The sequence below is a fragment of the Meleagris gallopavo genome, chromosome 2, assembly GCF_905368555.1.
Source record: "Meleagris gallopavo chromosome 2, MGAL_WU_HG_1.1, whole genome shotgun sequence".
NCBI classification, from domain to species: Eukaryota; Metazoa; Chordata; class Aves; order Galliformes; family Phasianidae; genus Meleagris; species Meleagris gallopavo.
In genome coordinates this window covers 109,056,997-109,071,329 of record NC_139405.1, presented here as the reverse complement: position 1 = coordinate 109,071,329, position 14,333 = coordinate 109,056,997, and the positions used below count along the sequence as shown (strand labels likewise).

The window sequence follows — 14,333 nt, the reverse complement described above, 5'->3', positions numbered from 1 at the left end:
AGATGGGGAAACCAAGAGGGATGAGTAGTACCCTTCAAAACTGCTCCAGCTTACCTAAAAACTGACTCCACATGGGGCTGTGATCCATCACAAACCAATTGAGTCAGACTTCCCAGTAGGCTTTCTAATAGCATGAACGTAAGAGTTAATATATCTCCAAGCACTATGTGTTGCAGAGAGTTACGAAATAACATCAATAGAGAATCTCACAAAAGTCCATTGTAACCAGCTTAATGCCCTCTTTAGTATTTACTGGGTATGGATTCCTTAAATGTTTTATGGGAATGGATTTTCTGTCTGTGCTAAACATTTGTTGTAAAAGGACTTTATCAGAAAGTGGGACATACAGATAAACCTTCAAAGTTCATGCACAGTCCTTCCCACGGAGCACAGCCACTGGTGTGCAGCAGTGCTTGCAGAAAGAGGTGAAAGCTGGGCTGCAAGAGCCCTTATTTGCCCTTTATTGCCAAGCTTCCTCAGTGGCTTTCCTCCTGTACTGCCTACCTTGTTTTCTACATACGGCAGTGAGGTCAGGCTGATCCAGAACACCCTTAATTCATAGAATCCCAGAATGGCCTGGGTTGCAAAGGCTCATCCAGTCCCAACCCTCTGCTGTGTGCAGGTCACCAACCAGCAGCCCAGGCTGCCCAGAGCCACATCCAGCCTGGCCTTGAACGTCTGCAGGGATGGAGCATCCACAGCCTCCTTGGGCAACATGTTGCCCATCCTGACACATCCAAGCTCTGCTGTGGCTCTAAGTTAAATTAATTTTGGCCACAGAGCAGTGCTGAAAGCAGGGGCATTGGGCCTTTGAGACTTCTGTGAGCACTTCCAGAGTGAAGGATTATAAAGGACTTCGGCGCCGATGTGTTCAAGTGGCATTCTGTCAGAGGGTGCTGACAAAACCACAGGGCTTCCTAATCTATTGTGACTGCTTGGAATTTTAAGAAGAACCCAACTGCTGTTAGACACCTCCTGACCTTCGATTAGTTATCTTTCTCTCTAGGAGTCCCCAGTTTCAGCAGTAACTGCACTGAATACAAGCTCAACGTGATGGACTCGCTGTGCTTGGCCGAGCAGTCGGGTACGGTGACAACATACACGTGTGAGCTGCAGACAGGGCACGGCGCCCGGAGCAGCTGGGACATCCAAATTACATACTTCCGAGAAGGTAAGAGGGAGCACCAAGAGACCACCTGCTGTCTGAGGCTCTCTTCAGTGCAAACTAATGATTCTGACAAGCGGCCCTCAATATAATGACATTTATCTTGTGTTGTCTCAGCCCAGGTAAGAATATCTTCCAGCGTAAACACATCAGTTTCTGTGGGATATGGCTTCAGTCTAAAATGTGAAAGTGATGTGAGCAATTATGACAGCATCAGATGGGAAATCCATTCTGGAGATAGAATACAAGCAGTAGAATGCGCTGCGTGCATTACAACCAACAAATCCACAGCCACATCCGTGCTCGAGGTGAGCACTGCCACTCAAGACTGGAACGGTGAGTGAACGTGGCTTACACCAGCTACAAAGGCAATGAAATCATAGAATGATAGAATAGCCTGGGTTGCAAAGGCCCACAGCACTCATCCAGTCCCAACCCCCTGCTGTGTGCAGGTCGCCAACCAGCAGCCCAGGCTGCCCAGAGTCACATCCAGCCTGGCCTTGAATGCCTGCAGGGATGGGGCATCCACAGCCTCCTTGGGCAACCTGTTCCACTGCCTCACCACCCTCTGCATGAAAAACTTCCTCCTCACATCCAACCCAAACCTCCCCTGGCTCACTTTAAAACCATTCCCCTTGTCCTATCACCACCCATCCTCACAAGCAGCCGTTCCCCCTCCTCTTTATCTGCTCCCTCCAAGCACTGGAGGCCACAATGAGGTCTCCCTGGATCCTTCTCTTCTCCAAGCTCAACAAGCCCAATTCCCTCAACCTTTCCTCATAGAAGAGCTGCTCCAGCCCTCTGACCATCTTAGTAGCCCTCCTCTGGACACGCTCCAAGAGCTCAGCATCCCCAGCACAGCAAATAGCTGAGATACCTCATCATGGGAGATGCAAAGAATGAGAATTAAAATTAAAATTGCTCAAGAACAGAAAACCCCAATACTGCCAGGACTGTACTTGTGCCGTAACTGATAAACTGATGGGCTGGTGAGCATGCAGAAGCTGAGGAGCCCTTCCACTGACTAAGATGTGGCTTTTGTGTCACTGCTTTCAGGCACCTACGTCTGCACATTCTCCCAGGACTCCCTGAACAATTCTGCCAGCGTGACAATCAATGTGATTCCCTTGCCCCTGAAGCAGCACATCTGGATAGATCCCGTTGAAGCACCTATCGTGTGCGGAACGCCTCAAGACATCAACTGCTGCATAAGTGCTAACACCATGGAAGATTATGGTGTTAAAATAGTGGTGCAAGAAAAAGAATTTCCAGCTGGTAAGAAAGGGTAAACTTGTGGAATCATTAGTTACAGTACATACTACAACCCAGACCCTGTCGTTTTTCGTTGTTTTATGTTCATGTAACCAATATTACGACTGCCTGTGAGTACCACTAAGGGTATGAAAAGATACAGAAATGGGCTTTTTTAGGATGGTTTCCAGGCCTAGGAAATTACTGTGGCTCAGAAGAGTAATTGAAGTGCTGCCATAGCAATGAGGCACACCGTGCAGGGCAGTGGGAGGGAAGCATCATCAGCACTGTTCCGGTTAGGGAATGCTGAACTACATTTATTTTCTTTTATATTCCTCTCTGCCACCTGTTTGAAATGAGTATCAAGGAAGTGTTGCTTATGACTTTCCACTAATTTCCAGAAAATGTAGAATAACAGATCAGGATACAATTCAAAGATCTGTCTTCTTTGTGGTTGTAGGTACCATCTCCAGCAGCTGAGGCTTCCATGTCTTTAATCTTATTGTGGGTGTTTGGCTTCCCTGGTACACCTCTATAGACTGGAAGTTTTCAGGCAGGTGACAAAATAGCTGGATTAGAAGTGAGCGCAGAACAGCTAAACTATTTCAGAAAGCAGGCAGGAGCAAAAAGACAACAGGCTGAAGTGTGAGCAGGGGGAGATGGAGGGATTGTTGGGTTGCTGAGATGTGTTGGGTCCTCTCTGGAGGAGGCTGCAGTTGGGGCATACTGAGAAGCAATGGGAGACTGGGGCAGATCGGGAGTTCAAAAGATCCATAGACAGACATGAGAGAAATGTCAGCTTTCTGCTGCCAGAACCAGTCCTAACCCACCTCAAACCTTCCATGCAGCAAAAAAGGAGCAAGGAAATTTCTTGTGCTACTCGTACAATTACACAGAAACAGAATGCAGGGGAAAGGAGCTCGAGGCATACTGCAAGTTTGTGAACAGCATTGGGCAGGAGGTCAACAGCGAGAGGATACAGCTGAACCTGATACCTGGTAAGCACAGAGCTCCTTTTGGCTGCTACATAGGAAATCCCAGTATCTCTGGTACAGCAGATGTCAGTAGTTTAATCAGGGGTGACACCTAGCAGGAACAGTTCTTGTTTGCCAAGAACTTTTGTCTCCTTTCTGGCTGGAAATTTTGGAATGCAGAGGAAAACACACATTTTGCTGACATTAAAAAAATAATAATTCAACAAGATGTTCTGTCTTTGCTGGAGCAGGCAGTTGTGTGACATTGCCACATATATATATGCAGACACTTGATTTTAAGTGGCAGCTACTGTGAATAACCCAATCAAAGCCAATTAGCAGACACTAATTCATCAAAAAGGTGTTAAGGCATCACTATCAAGACCTTAATGAGCTTCCTATGAGAGCTACAGCACAACTGAGTCCCTCAGCAAAATAAACATACTCTTAGGTTAGAAACGATCACAGATACGAAGAGACTTACAGTTCTGAGTGGTCAATGCAGTCACAACCCCACCCCTGTGGTGCAGTGCAATCCAATGGATGGAGCCTAAATTCATTTGGCAGTTCAATCAAGTACCCCAAAACAAGGGGCTTTCTTTCTCATTTCATGATTGAAAAAAAAATTGGCATGAGAATTTAGAAGCCAACATTCTTTTCACCAGGTTTTGCTTGCAGCTTCTCCTTGAGCAGCAAAACACCACAGGCCCATAGCAGAGGAACCAGGATACAGGGACCCAGAATATTTCCCTGCTCTCAAAAAAGATCCCGCTTAGGCCTTGGAAGAATGTTTGAAGATATAAATTAATCTTTCTGTATATTTTTACTATGGAGAGCAGTGAAAGCTTGGAAGTTATTGGGGAAAAAAAAAAACCACCAACTTCTGAGGCATATTCCTACTGAAAGGTCATAATTAATGAAAAGAGAAAACCAAAATCCTAATATAAAGAACTTAGAATGCTGTGTGGTCACTTATCTGAGGGGAGGTAAATTATTCACCTCTATGCTTCTCAGTTTTCCATCTTGATGTCTTTTTCTCAATACAGATAAGGACATCATTTCCTGCTCAGAAAACAAAACCTTTGGAAGGGAAGGAGACGTGTTAATAAAGTCGTGCTCTGTTTTAAATACTACTTTTCTCCGAGGCAGCAAAATTTACAAGTGCTGCAGCAAGTCATGGAAGATGGAAAAGAATGACTGCGTGTCCGAACAGATAAACAACCTGCTGCTCATGGCAGAGGTGAGGTGTCTGGAGGGGCAAAGTTTACCTCTTAGCAGTATGGTGCTCTCTGTGTTATTAGTATAGCTGTAGCCATTACGAAGGAGGATCAAGCTCCAGGCAAATTGCATACATGTGATACACTGCTATCTTCTGTTCCAGTCCTTGGTCAACAGTCCCAGTGCAAAAATCGGCCTACCTAACTTCCTTCAGAACCTGAAGAATCAGATAGTACTGCTGCAAGATGACAATTCTTCTGCAAACCTTGCTGCAATTGTTACCATCCTCTACAACATCTCTTCTATTCCAGTAGAAGCAGAGAAGTCCACTATCATCGTAAGGTTTTATTTAACACTTGTTAATACTCATCAACGCCTTTGGCCTCTTTTGTCATAAAGAATGACATTCCTCCTGATGGACTGCTGTGGTTGGTTAGAGTCAGGAACAGGAGGGAATTAAAGGAACAAGACAAAGTGGCCACAATGATTAAATGACAGCAAAGAAACAAGTATTTATGAAAGCTCAAGATGATGAAGACTAGGCTTAAGCATGAAAGAGAGATTGCTGTATTCTAGCTTAGCAGCTAGAAATGTTCTAGGGGCCCATAAATGCCTCTAGGATTCAAGATTAGAGGAAAGGCCAAGGAATGGGCTGCCCAGGGAGGTGGTGGAGTCATTGACCTTGGAGGTGTTCAAGGAACAGTTAGACATTGTGTTGAGGGACATGGTTTACTGAGAAATATTGGTCATTGGTGGATGATTGGACTGGATGACCTTGTGAGTCTTATCCAACCTTGCTGATTCTATGATTCTATGAATGATGGAGTAGGAGAGAGAATAGAAAATAGGGCTTAAAGAAGGATAGGGAGAGTAAATTCCAGGGTCCACAATGATGCAAAGGAAATCAACTGATGTTACAACAACTGAACAGCAAAACATGTCATAGAAATGCTTGTAAGCCTTGATTGTCAGGTGTGGAGGAATAGCACTGCTCTTCTGAGCAGAAGTGTGCAAGAAGACTTCTTTTCTAGTTGGAGAGTGAGATAGAAAAAAATCACATATAGCATAAAGGTTGAGGCCTGGGAAAGAAGGCTGGAGAAAAGACAAAATTAACATATAAAAACAAGCTAAGCAAATTACTTTGGAAGCCTTGCCTTGAAAATAGGGTGTGCAGAAGATTAATAATTGAATATTCCATATGGACTGAACAAAAGAAGAACACGTAGGGCTTTTTCAACAGGCAATTCTCATCCAATCCAGAAACTATCATCAAAAACAAGTACTTGTACAAGATTTCAGTTGCAGCATTATTGTTCTGTTGTTACAGGATTACTTCACTACAGTGGACGTTATTGTTGCTGATTCTAAGAAGGAACTTTGGGTTGACCTGAATCGAGAGCGGACACCCACAAGTTCTTTGTTACTGAACGCGGTGGAAAGATTTTCTGAGAACCTCCTACCGGTTAATTACAGCATTCCACATGTGTCCACTGAAACCCTTGAGCTGCAAGGTATGGTTGTCACAGAACATAACCACGCAGACTATAATAAGGACTTCAGACGCCTAGGAAACCTCACAGCTAGTGTGCTGATTGATAAAATTGAGACTCTGCCTCCAAATTCAACCATTGTCAGTGTGGCCTACTCAGCGCTTGGTCATATATTGCCTGTGAATGTGGACATGTATGTGAACAGTTTGGTGATATCAACAGTTCTGAGCTGTGAGAGAAACCAGAACTTCCATATTAATATGACCTTTCAGAAAGAAAACCTATCTCTGAAGGCACCCCAATGTGTCTTTTGGGACTTCAACCTCAACAACAGTAGGGGAAGCTGGGATAATCAAAGTTGCACACTAACAGAGGAAGAAGACAATGTCATTTGTTCCTGCAATCACCTGACACCGTTCTCCATTCTGATGTCACCGGATAAACCTGCTAAAAATTCCGTTGAAGATTACATTACCCACATTGGCCTGGCCATTTCAATCTTGAGTTTAGTGGTCTGTATTGTAATTGAATCCTTAGTTTGGAAAACTGTGACAAACAACACAACCTCCTACATGCGTCACGTCTGTATTCTCAACACAGCGACATCTCTCCTAATTGCTGACGTTTGGTTCATTGTCACTGCCTCCATCAGCGAACACAGCATGCAGAGAAGAAGAGATATCTGTGTTGCAGCCACGTTCTTCATCCATTTATTCTACCTGTGTGGCTTTTTCTGGATGCTCAGCCTCGGCCTCATCCTTTTTTACAGACTAGTCTTCATCTTACACAACACAAGCAAGACGTGTCAGAAAGCAGTGGTGTTCTGCCTGGGTTATGGGTGCCCCTTTGTCTTCGCAGTCACCACCATTGCTGTCACGCTGCCGTGGGACACTTACACCAGAAAGGATGCCTGCTGGCTCAACTGGGAGGACAGTAAAGCTGTCTTGGCCTTTGTCATACCTGCCCTGGTCATCGTGGCCATGAATTTGTTCATCACCGCAGTTGTGATAATAAAAATACTAAGGCCAAACATTGGGGACAGGACAAACAAGCAAGAGAAGAAGACCTTGTTTCAAATTTGCAAAAGTCTCATCATCTTGACACCACTCTTAGGCCTCACCTGGGGATTTGGTCTTACCACCATCATCAGAAATAGCCACCAAGCTTTCCACATCCTCTTTGCTCTGCTCAACGCTTTGCAGGTGAGTTACACATAGGCATGGTTTGTTTCATCTTATGCCCATTTAACAAGTAGTGACATTCCTGTAGTGCTGTGCTTGAGGGGAATTAAAACAGCACAGGAAAGCTCAGGCTTGTCTTACACATCTTCACTCCCAAAGGGCTCTTTGGGAAACCCATTCCAGGCATTCAGAAACACCTTGTATCATCAGCTTCATTAACAGACGTGCCTTGTAGATCAATCTGGCACAGACATAACTTCTAATTTTGTCAATACTTTCGGCAAGAACTCCTATCCTGAAGATGAGGAAAATAGCCCCATTATTTTCAGTTGGGCAAGCTACAACTCATCAAGTGTCTGCTGTTATTACAGTGCCTCTGGAGGCATCACATGATCCTCTTGTGGGTTCAAATAATGAGGAAGTATAAACTACATGAAAACCCCCCAAAACAGCTGAGTAGTGCTAATAAGAGAGGAACTGACCAAACCCATGTGATAAACTTTCAGTCAGCATGGTTTTTACAACCAGAAATTTGGCCAGTAGAATCTAGATACAACAGGATTTCTTAAAGACAACAATAGTTATGTCTGCTCTGTCTCTTAAGGATGTCCTCAAAACTGTACACTCCAGACCAATCTCTCTTGCCTTTTCTATTGTGCACCTTCCAGCTTGGAAAAATAGGAAGGGCCTGCCTCCCACGTACAAATACCCGTTCTTCCAAGTGTACTTAATGCTAGCAAACTACCTGGGTCGTCTTCTAAACCAGATATTCAGTCCATCCTGGACAACTCCAGCCACATCAGCAGTCCATCATTATGTGAAATGCACTTTGAAAACACCTTCTATCCGAGAGTCTGGAGTTTTAATAGTCAGCATGGACAATGTTTGAGATAACTGTGAGGCACTGCAGAACAAAGTTGATGTTGTCAAATATGTCATTTTCTGTTTCCTAGGGATTATTCATTTTGGTATTTGGGACGCTATGGGACAACAAGGTAAGAACTCAAACTATTTCCAGTATTATGTGACAGACTGTTGGAATTTGTACATAGTTACTGCATTTTTCTTCCTTGAACCAATAGATAAAAGAAGCCCTGCTGAAGAGGAATTCACTATCCAGATGGAGTTCACAACAAACAAAGGTGAAATGCTTGATTTAAGAGCATATTTCTAAGTTACTGTTGAATAACCCAACATTCTCCATGCGTCTACTAAGTCCATTGCACTTTATGCTGAATTATTTTTTAGAACTGACCAGAGAAAGAAATTAACAACACAGATATGAATACACTTCCCTTTTCAAAGTTCATCGTTTCACTTATAATAATTGGTCAAAAATGAGAAGGAGCTTGGTGGAAATTGATCTAGAGCAGTATATGAAAACATATTGAATTTCATAAGAAATTAAGTACAAAATGTAATGGAACTTTAAGTTAGAAAAAAGACAATTCCAGGGGTATCATTAATTATTCACGATGTAAGAAAAATTCAGAAGGAATTTCTTGGGGCAGGGAAGAATGGCCATGCTGCTGCTGGGACTCCTAAGGCAGCTGATAGCTTAGCCAGCACTGATTCTTAGAATACAAAATGGGAGGAAGAAACAACATTTTGTCCAAATCGTGTCCATTTGCAATCACAGAACAGCTGAGGTTGGGAGGAGCCTCTGGGGGTCATCTCATTCAGATTGTAGGAGAAATGTCTGTGTCACTCTTGTAGTGTCTGAATCACTCTCATGGTGTTGAGTTTTCACTTTGTACAGGAACAGAATTTATTCAGAAGAATCTGCTGAAGTATTGCTTAAGAAAACTCAGAATAGCTCAAGGGATGGAGACTCCCCAGCCTCTCTGCCCCATCTGCCCTTTGTTTGACTTTGCTTACAGTGGAACCATTTTTCTTTTTCAGTGGGATTCTTTGTATTTTGCATTTGTGCCCAGCACCTTTTCTCCTCCCATTGGGCACCAATGAGAAAATTCTGGCTATCTTCCGCTGAACATTTTTTCATTTAGGATTCTGAGAATAATTCGACTTTTTTAAACTGGTACTCTGAGTATTCCAGTATTTTCTGCAGAAGGAATTCCACTGAGAATTCATAGCAAGGAATATTTCCTAATGCATTTTTAAAGTGCCATTCCTTGTCTCTGTCCTGAAAATGATGTCTGCTGGATGTGATGCTATTTCAACTCTGGAAAACCTCATTTTCCCCAGGACAGAAGGAATAACTTACACAACTATCATTAAGCATGGTAGCTTTTCATTGCCTCCTGTACTGGCACATCCAGCAGAATAAAGGAGAAGGAGCAAGTTGTTAAGCCTTCAACCCCAGTTCTGAATTCCTTTCAAACAAAATCTCCCAGACCAAACACTTTCAGCTGAAGCTGACACTATTGAAGCTGCCCCAGACTTTGGGGTTGTCCCGTTTCCATGGCAGTTTTACTGAAAAGGAACAAATAAAGCAAGATCCAAGTCCTCGATCAAAATTTTTAGATGTTATTAATCTACCTGCTTCCTCTCTCCCTTTATGATATAGCCCTTATTTCCCCCTCCACGGTTCAACCTAGTGAGCAGAGACTGTCTGAACAGAGAAAGACATTTAATTATGTATTTTTTTAAAATATACTTATTGAAGGAATCCCGTTAATTTCTCAAACAATGCCAGCTCTGAAAATGAAGCATTTTAGCAGCAAAAGCTCTCCGGCCTGAACAGAGTTGCATTCCGCCGCCCTCTAGTGCGTGGAGTTCAATTTGCCTTCGGATTCCCAGCAGCCTTCATGGCCAATCCCAAGTGCGCGGCTCCTAGCCTTACTGCCCGCCTTGATGGATACAGGACCGGAACGTTCTACTGTCTGGCACTGATAGGTCTGTGATTGTGGCACAGTCTGATTGGGGGCTGTAACTAGTGATGCTCACGAGGAGCCAGTGCTGGGTCCAGTCTTGTTCAGTGCCTTTATCGGTGACCTGGGTGAAGGAATAGAGTCCATCCTCCACAAGTTTGCTGATGATGTGGAGCTGGGAGGAGTGGCTGACACACCAGAAGGCCGTGCTGCCAGTCTGCGAGAGCTGGGCAGGCTGAGAGTTGGACAGAGAGGAACCTGGTGAGGTTCAACAAGAGCCAGTGTAGAGGAATAACTGTACCAGGAGAGGAATCACTGCATGCACCACACAGGCTGGGGGCTGACCTGCTGGAGAGGAGCTCTGCAGAAAAGGACATGAGGGTCCTGGTGGCCAACAGGCTGTCCGTGAGCCAAGGTGCTCTGTGGCCATGAAGGCCAACGGTGTCCTGCCAGGTCAGGCCACAGTGGAAGACCACAAAGATGATGAGGGGCCCGGAGCATCACCTGTACAAAGAAAGCATGAGAGACCTGGGGCTGTTTAGCCTGAGAAGAGAAGGCTGAGAGGGGATCTGATTAATGTTTGTAAATATCTAGAGGGCGGGTGTCAAGAAGAAAGGGCCAGGCTCTTTTCGGTGGTGCCCAGTGTCAGGACAAGGGGCAACAGGCACAAACTGGAACATAGGAATTTCACGTTTTTGAGAAAGAAATTCCTTACTTTGACAGTGACAGAGCCCCTGCCAGGGAGCTGGTGGACTCTCCTTCTCTGCAGATATTCAAGACCCATCTGAACACCTCCCTGTGCAACCTGCTATAGCAGAGGCATTGGACTCAGTGATCTCCAGAGGTCCATTCCAACCCCTGTGATTCTGTGACTGACCCTGAAGCTTACACCGTGTTCCCAGCTAACCAATGGTTAGAGATAGGCTGTCACTTTTGTGCTGGGTAGTTTTGTTTAAAGTTGTCTATCTCCTCCACTGTCATCATAAACATGCAAATGAGTGAACTGATGCCATACAAACATCTAACCTGTCCCATCTGTGCTGCAGAACAGCTTTTTATTTTAACCTTTTACTTTTCTCCATGTGACTACAAAGAAAGTTCTAAGCATTTGACAAAAAGCCATTTCTCTCTTTCAGTCAACATCCCTGATCCTGGTGACACCAATGTTTTCCATGAGCTATCCATTTTCAAGAACACTCAACAACTTATTTGGCAAAACAGGTACGTGACAGTAGATTTCTTCTGTTAAAGCACTGACAAGGTTTGGCCCAACTTCCCACTCCCAAGGTTTGCTTATCCCTATCCATCAATCTATCTATCCGTTCGTCCAGAAATAGCACTCCATCTTCTATTAAGAAGGAACTGCAATAACACAAGTCAGTGGAATCACTAGTGTAGTTGCTTGTAATTGTAGCAGTGCTAGCAGGGCAACTGTCTAACACTAACGCAGCCATCAGATTGCGGCATATTTCACCAGTTCTAAAAGCCACCAATTGAGCTTTGTTTTGAGCTTCATATTATCATGATCAGTGCTCCTCAGGTAAGTGTGTTGGTATTCCCCCCGACCTTGGAACTTGGAATTGTCAGAGGTTAGCTGGCAGTCATTGCATGGATGTCACCACTTCAGATATGATTTTATCACAGAACCATAGAATCCCAGACTGGCCTGGGTTGCAAAGGCCCCCAGCGCTCACCCAGTGCCAACCCCCTGCTGTGTGCAGGTCGCCAACCAGCAGCCCAGGCTGCCCAGAGCCACATCCAGCCTGGCCTTGAATGCCTGCAGGGATGGGGCATCCACAGCCTCCTTGGGCAACCTGTTCCAATGTGCCAATACCAGCATACCTCACTCTGTCTGTCCTTCGATCTGATCGCTTTCTTGTTTTGCAGGAAAATACACAGTATCTTCTTCAGAGCCATCCAGTGCTTCCACAGAGAACACCTCCAAGTCAGATTCTTTGCTCAACTGAAGCACAAGCAAATGATAAACCATTTAACTGTGAAAGGACCTCTGCCCTTTCCGTGATACACACAAAAAGCATCTGTGAGTCATCAAGCAGTGGGCTGCTTCCCATTGACCAAACTGTGCCTGGGTGCATTCTTCTGGACCAACCTGCTCTGGTTCCGTGTAAGGCAGGGAAGCTTTGTGAGGTGGAATTTTACAGGAGCTGTCAACAGCAGAAGAGATAGTGAGAGGTTTTGGACTTGGAAGGGTTTGAAGACCTTCAAGTGCTGGTGAAGCCACTGAAGAATTCTCAACCTTTGAGGGTGCTTCGCTCTGTGCAGTACTGAGCCATGAATCACAGTGCTATCCACAACTGTAGTGCAGTAGTTGTAGTATTTCCCCTATCAGATCTCCAAATGATTCCAAAGGGCTGTGCAGATAAACAAGTACCTCATCTCTTCCCACCTGCCCTCCTCTTAGAGCCTGGGAAAGCTGTGTTAAAGATTTCCTGGAACCAAAGATTCACAACCAAGACAGTCCATTTCAAATCAGCCCTTTTGACCCAGAAAAAAAAAAAAAATGAAGACCATGAAGATTCCTGCGGGGTTTCTTTCATGTAGAATGTACTGGAAGCTCCACATAGCACTTTCTGAAGAAAAGGAAGCTTTATATCTTTAACTATAATTGTTTCTCCTTGATATGTAATATAGTAAGAAAAAGAGGGTTGCTGCCCTCTACTACAGAAGAAGCTGTAATTATTTATTGTTACGTCTGCAGGGAGTCTCTTGTATAGCCTGTACGTTTAGGTCTCCTTGCAGAGAAGAATCACACAGGGAGTGCTGAGAGTCAGTTCTGCAATGAATATAAACCAGCATGTGCCAGGCAGGGTGAAAGGTTTTGTATAAATTACTGTTCTGTGACTACATTTGTGGAATCAGTTATTTCCAAGCCTGTATGCCTTTACAAGGCAGGACTCCTGTTTCAAGAGAGGGCTATGAAGGAGCCTGAAAATACATGCAGCACATTGAGGTGTTACACACCACAATGCACAGAGATTTAAATTTGAGGCCAATACCAAGTAAGACTGTCAGGTACAGCCCCTTTTGGTTCCTGGGGAATCAGGACTATGCTTACTGGTGGTGAACTTGTTCCCAGGACTTTGGAATGAACCAGGATGGGAAACTGTTGCCTATTCTCAAGGCACGTGTGATGGTTTGGTAGGGGCAGATGGTGACGAATGCAGACAATAAACAAGCATCAATCAATTGTATCATTGATATTGAAAGCAGTTTCTTTTTCTTTGAAGATGTAGATACTAACACTAGAGCTGAAACGCAATTAGCCAATTAGCAACCACTCTATAGCTGTCTTACCCACCCTCAGCGACAAGAACCAGGTCATTGGCACAGCCAACGGGAGCAGTGGGCTCACCAACAGGTTGCTCACCTCGGGAGTGTGGCATGTTGGTGAGTTGGCTACATTTGTTCAGCTGGCCCAATCCTTCATCCCAGCTCCTCCTTGTGCCCTCTGTGAACACCCTTTGCTGAAGTGAGGGCTGCCACACGAACTTGTTTTCATACAGTTGCCATCACTTGGATCTTTTGCTTAACTGCAAGGCATTAAGTTAAATGGCATTCTAATAACATCCTACCAGGTTCATCTTATCTCTGGATTTCTTTTCTAGCAATGGAACAGTCACTGCCCTGGCACCTTCCTCTGATTTAGTACAGCTCAAGAAAAATAATAAAGGATGGAATTCATAGAATGATAGAATCTCCAAGGGTGGAAAAGACCTCCAAGGGTGGAAAAGACCTCCAAGGTCACCCGGTCCAACCATCCACCCACCACCAATATTTCCCACTAAACCACATCCCTCAGTACCACATCTACACAGTCCTGCAGCACCTCCAGCTCAGGCTGCCCAGGGCCCATCCATGGCCTCAGGTACCTCCAGGGATGAGGCACCACATCTCTGGGCAATGCCAGCACCTCACTGCCCTCTGAGTGAAGGATTTCCTCCTAATATCTGACCTAAATCTCCATTCTTTTAGTTTAAAGCCATTCCATGCTGTCCTGTCACTATCAGACCATGTAAAAAGTCACTACCCCTCCTCCTTATGAGCTCCTCAGTACTGGAAGGCCTCCCCTCAGCCTTCCCTTCTCCAGGCTGAACACCCCACAGCTCAGTGGAAGATAAGTGTTGATGTACTGATTTACCTAACTATGGGTTTATTCCCTTTAAGTATCTTGGGCAATTTCTATAGGAATTTTTCTAGAATCT

General features: G+C 44.6%; 1 protein-coding gene across 5 annotated transcripts in view; it reads left to right on the top strand.

Annotated features, from left to right (window-relative positions):
- The window catches only part of ADGRF5 (adhesion G protein-coupled receptor F5), a 37,350-nt gene extending 24,028 nt beyond the window's left edge, over positions 1-13,322 (top strand). For all 5 annotated transcript variants that reach the window (XM_085218400.1, XM_085218401.1, XM_085218402.1 and 2 more), the window contains exons 11-21: positions 1,007-1,171; positions 1,283-1,501; positions 2,222-2,440; positions 3,265-3,414; positions 4,437-4,630; positions 4,772-4,945; positions 5,936-7,300; positions 8,233-8,274; positions 8,362-8,421; positions 11,247-11,331; positions 11,998-13,322. In XM_085218400.1, coding sequence (XP_085074526.1) covers positions 1,007-1,171; positions 1,283-1,501; positions 2,222-2,440; positions 3,265-3,414; positions 4,437-4,630; positions 4,772-4,945; positions 5,936-7,300; positions 8,233-8,274; positions 8,362-8,421; positions 11,247-11,331; positions 11,998-12,077 — 2,753 coding nt within the window. In that variant the 3' untranslated portion in view covers positions 12,078-13,322. The remainder of the gene's footprint in view (positions 1-1,006; positions 1,172-1,282; positions 1,502-2,221; positions 2,441-3,264; positions 3,415-4,436; positions 4,631-4,771; positions 4,946-5,935; positions 7,301-8,232; positions 8,275-8,361; positions 8,422-11,246; positions 11,332-11,997) is intronic.
- Positions 13,323-14,333: the final 1,011 nt, after the last annotated feature.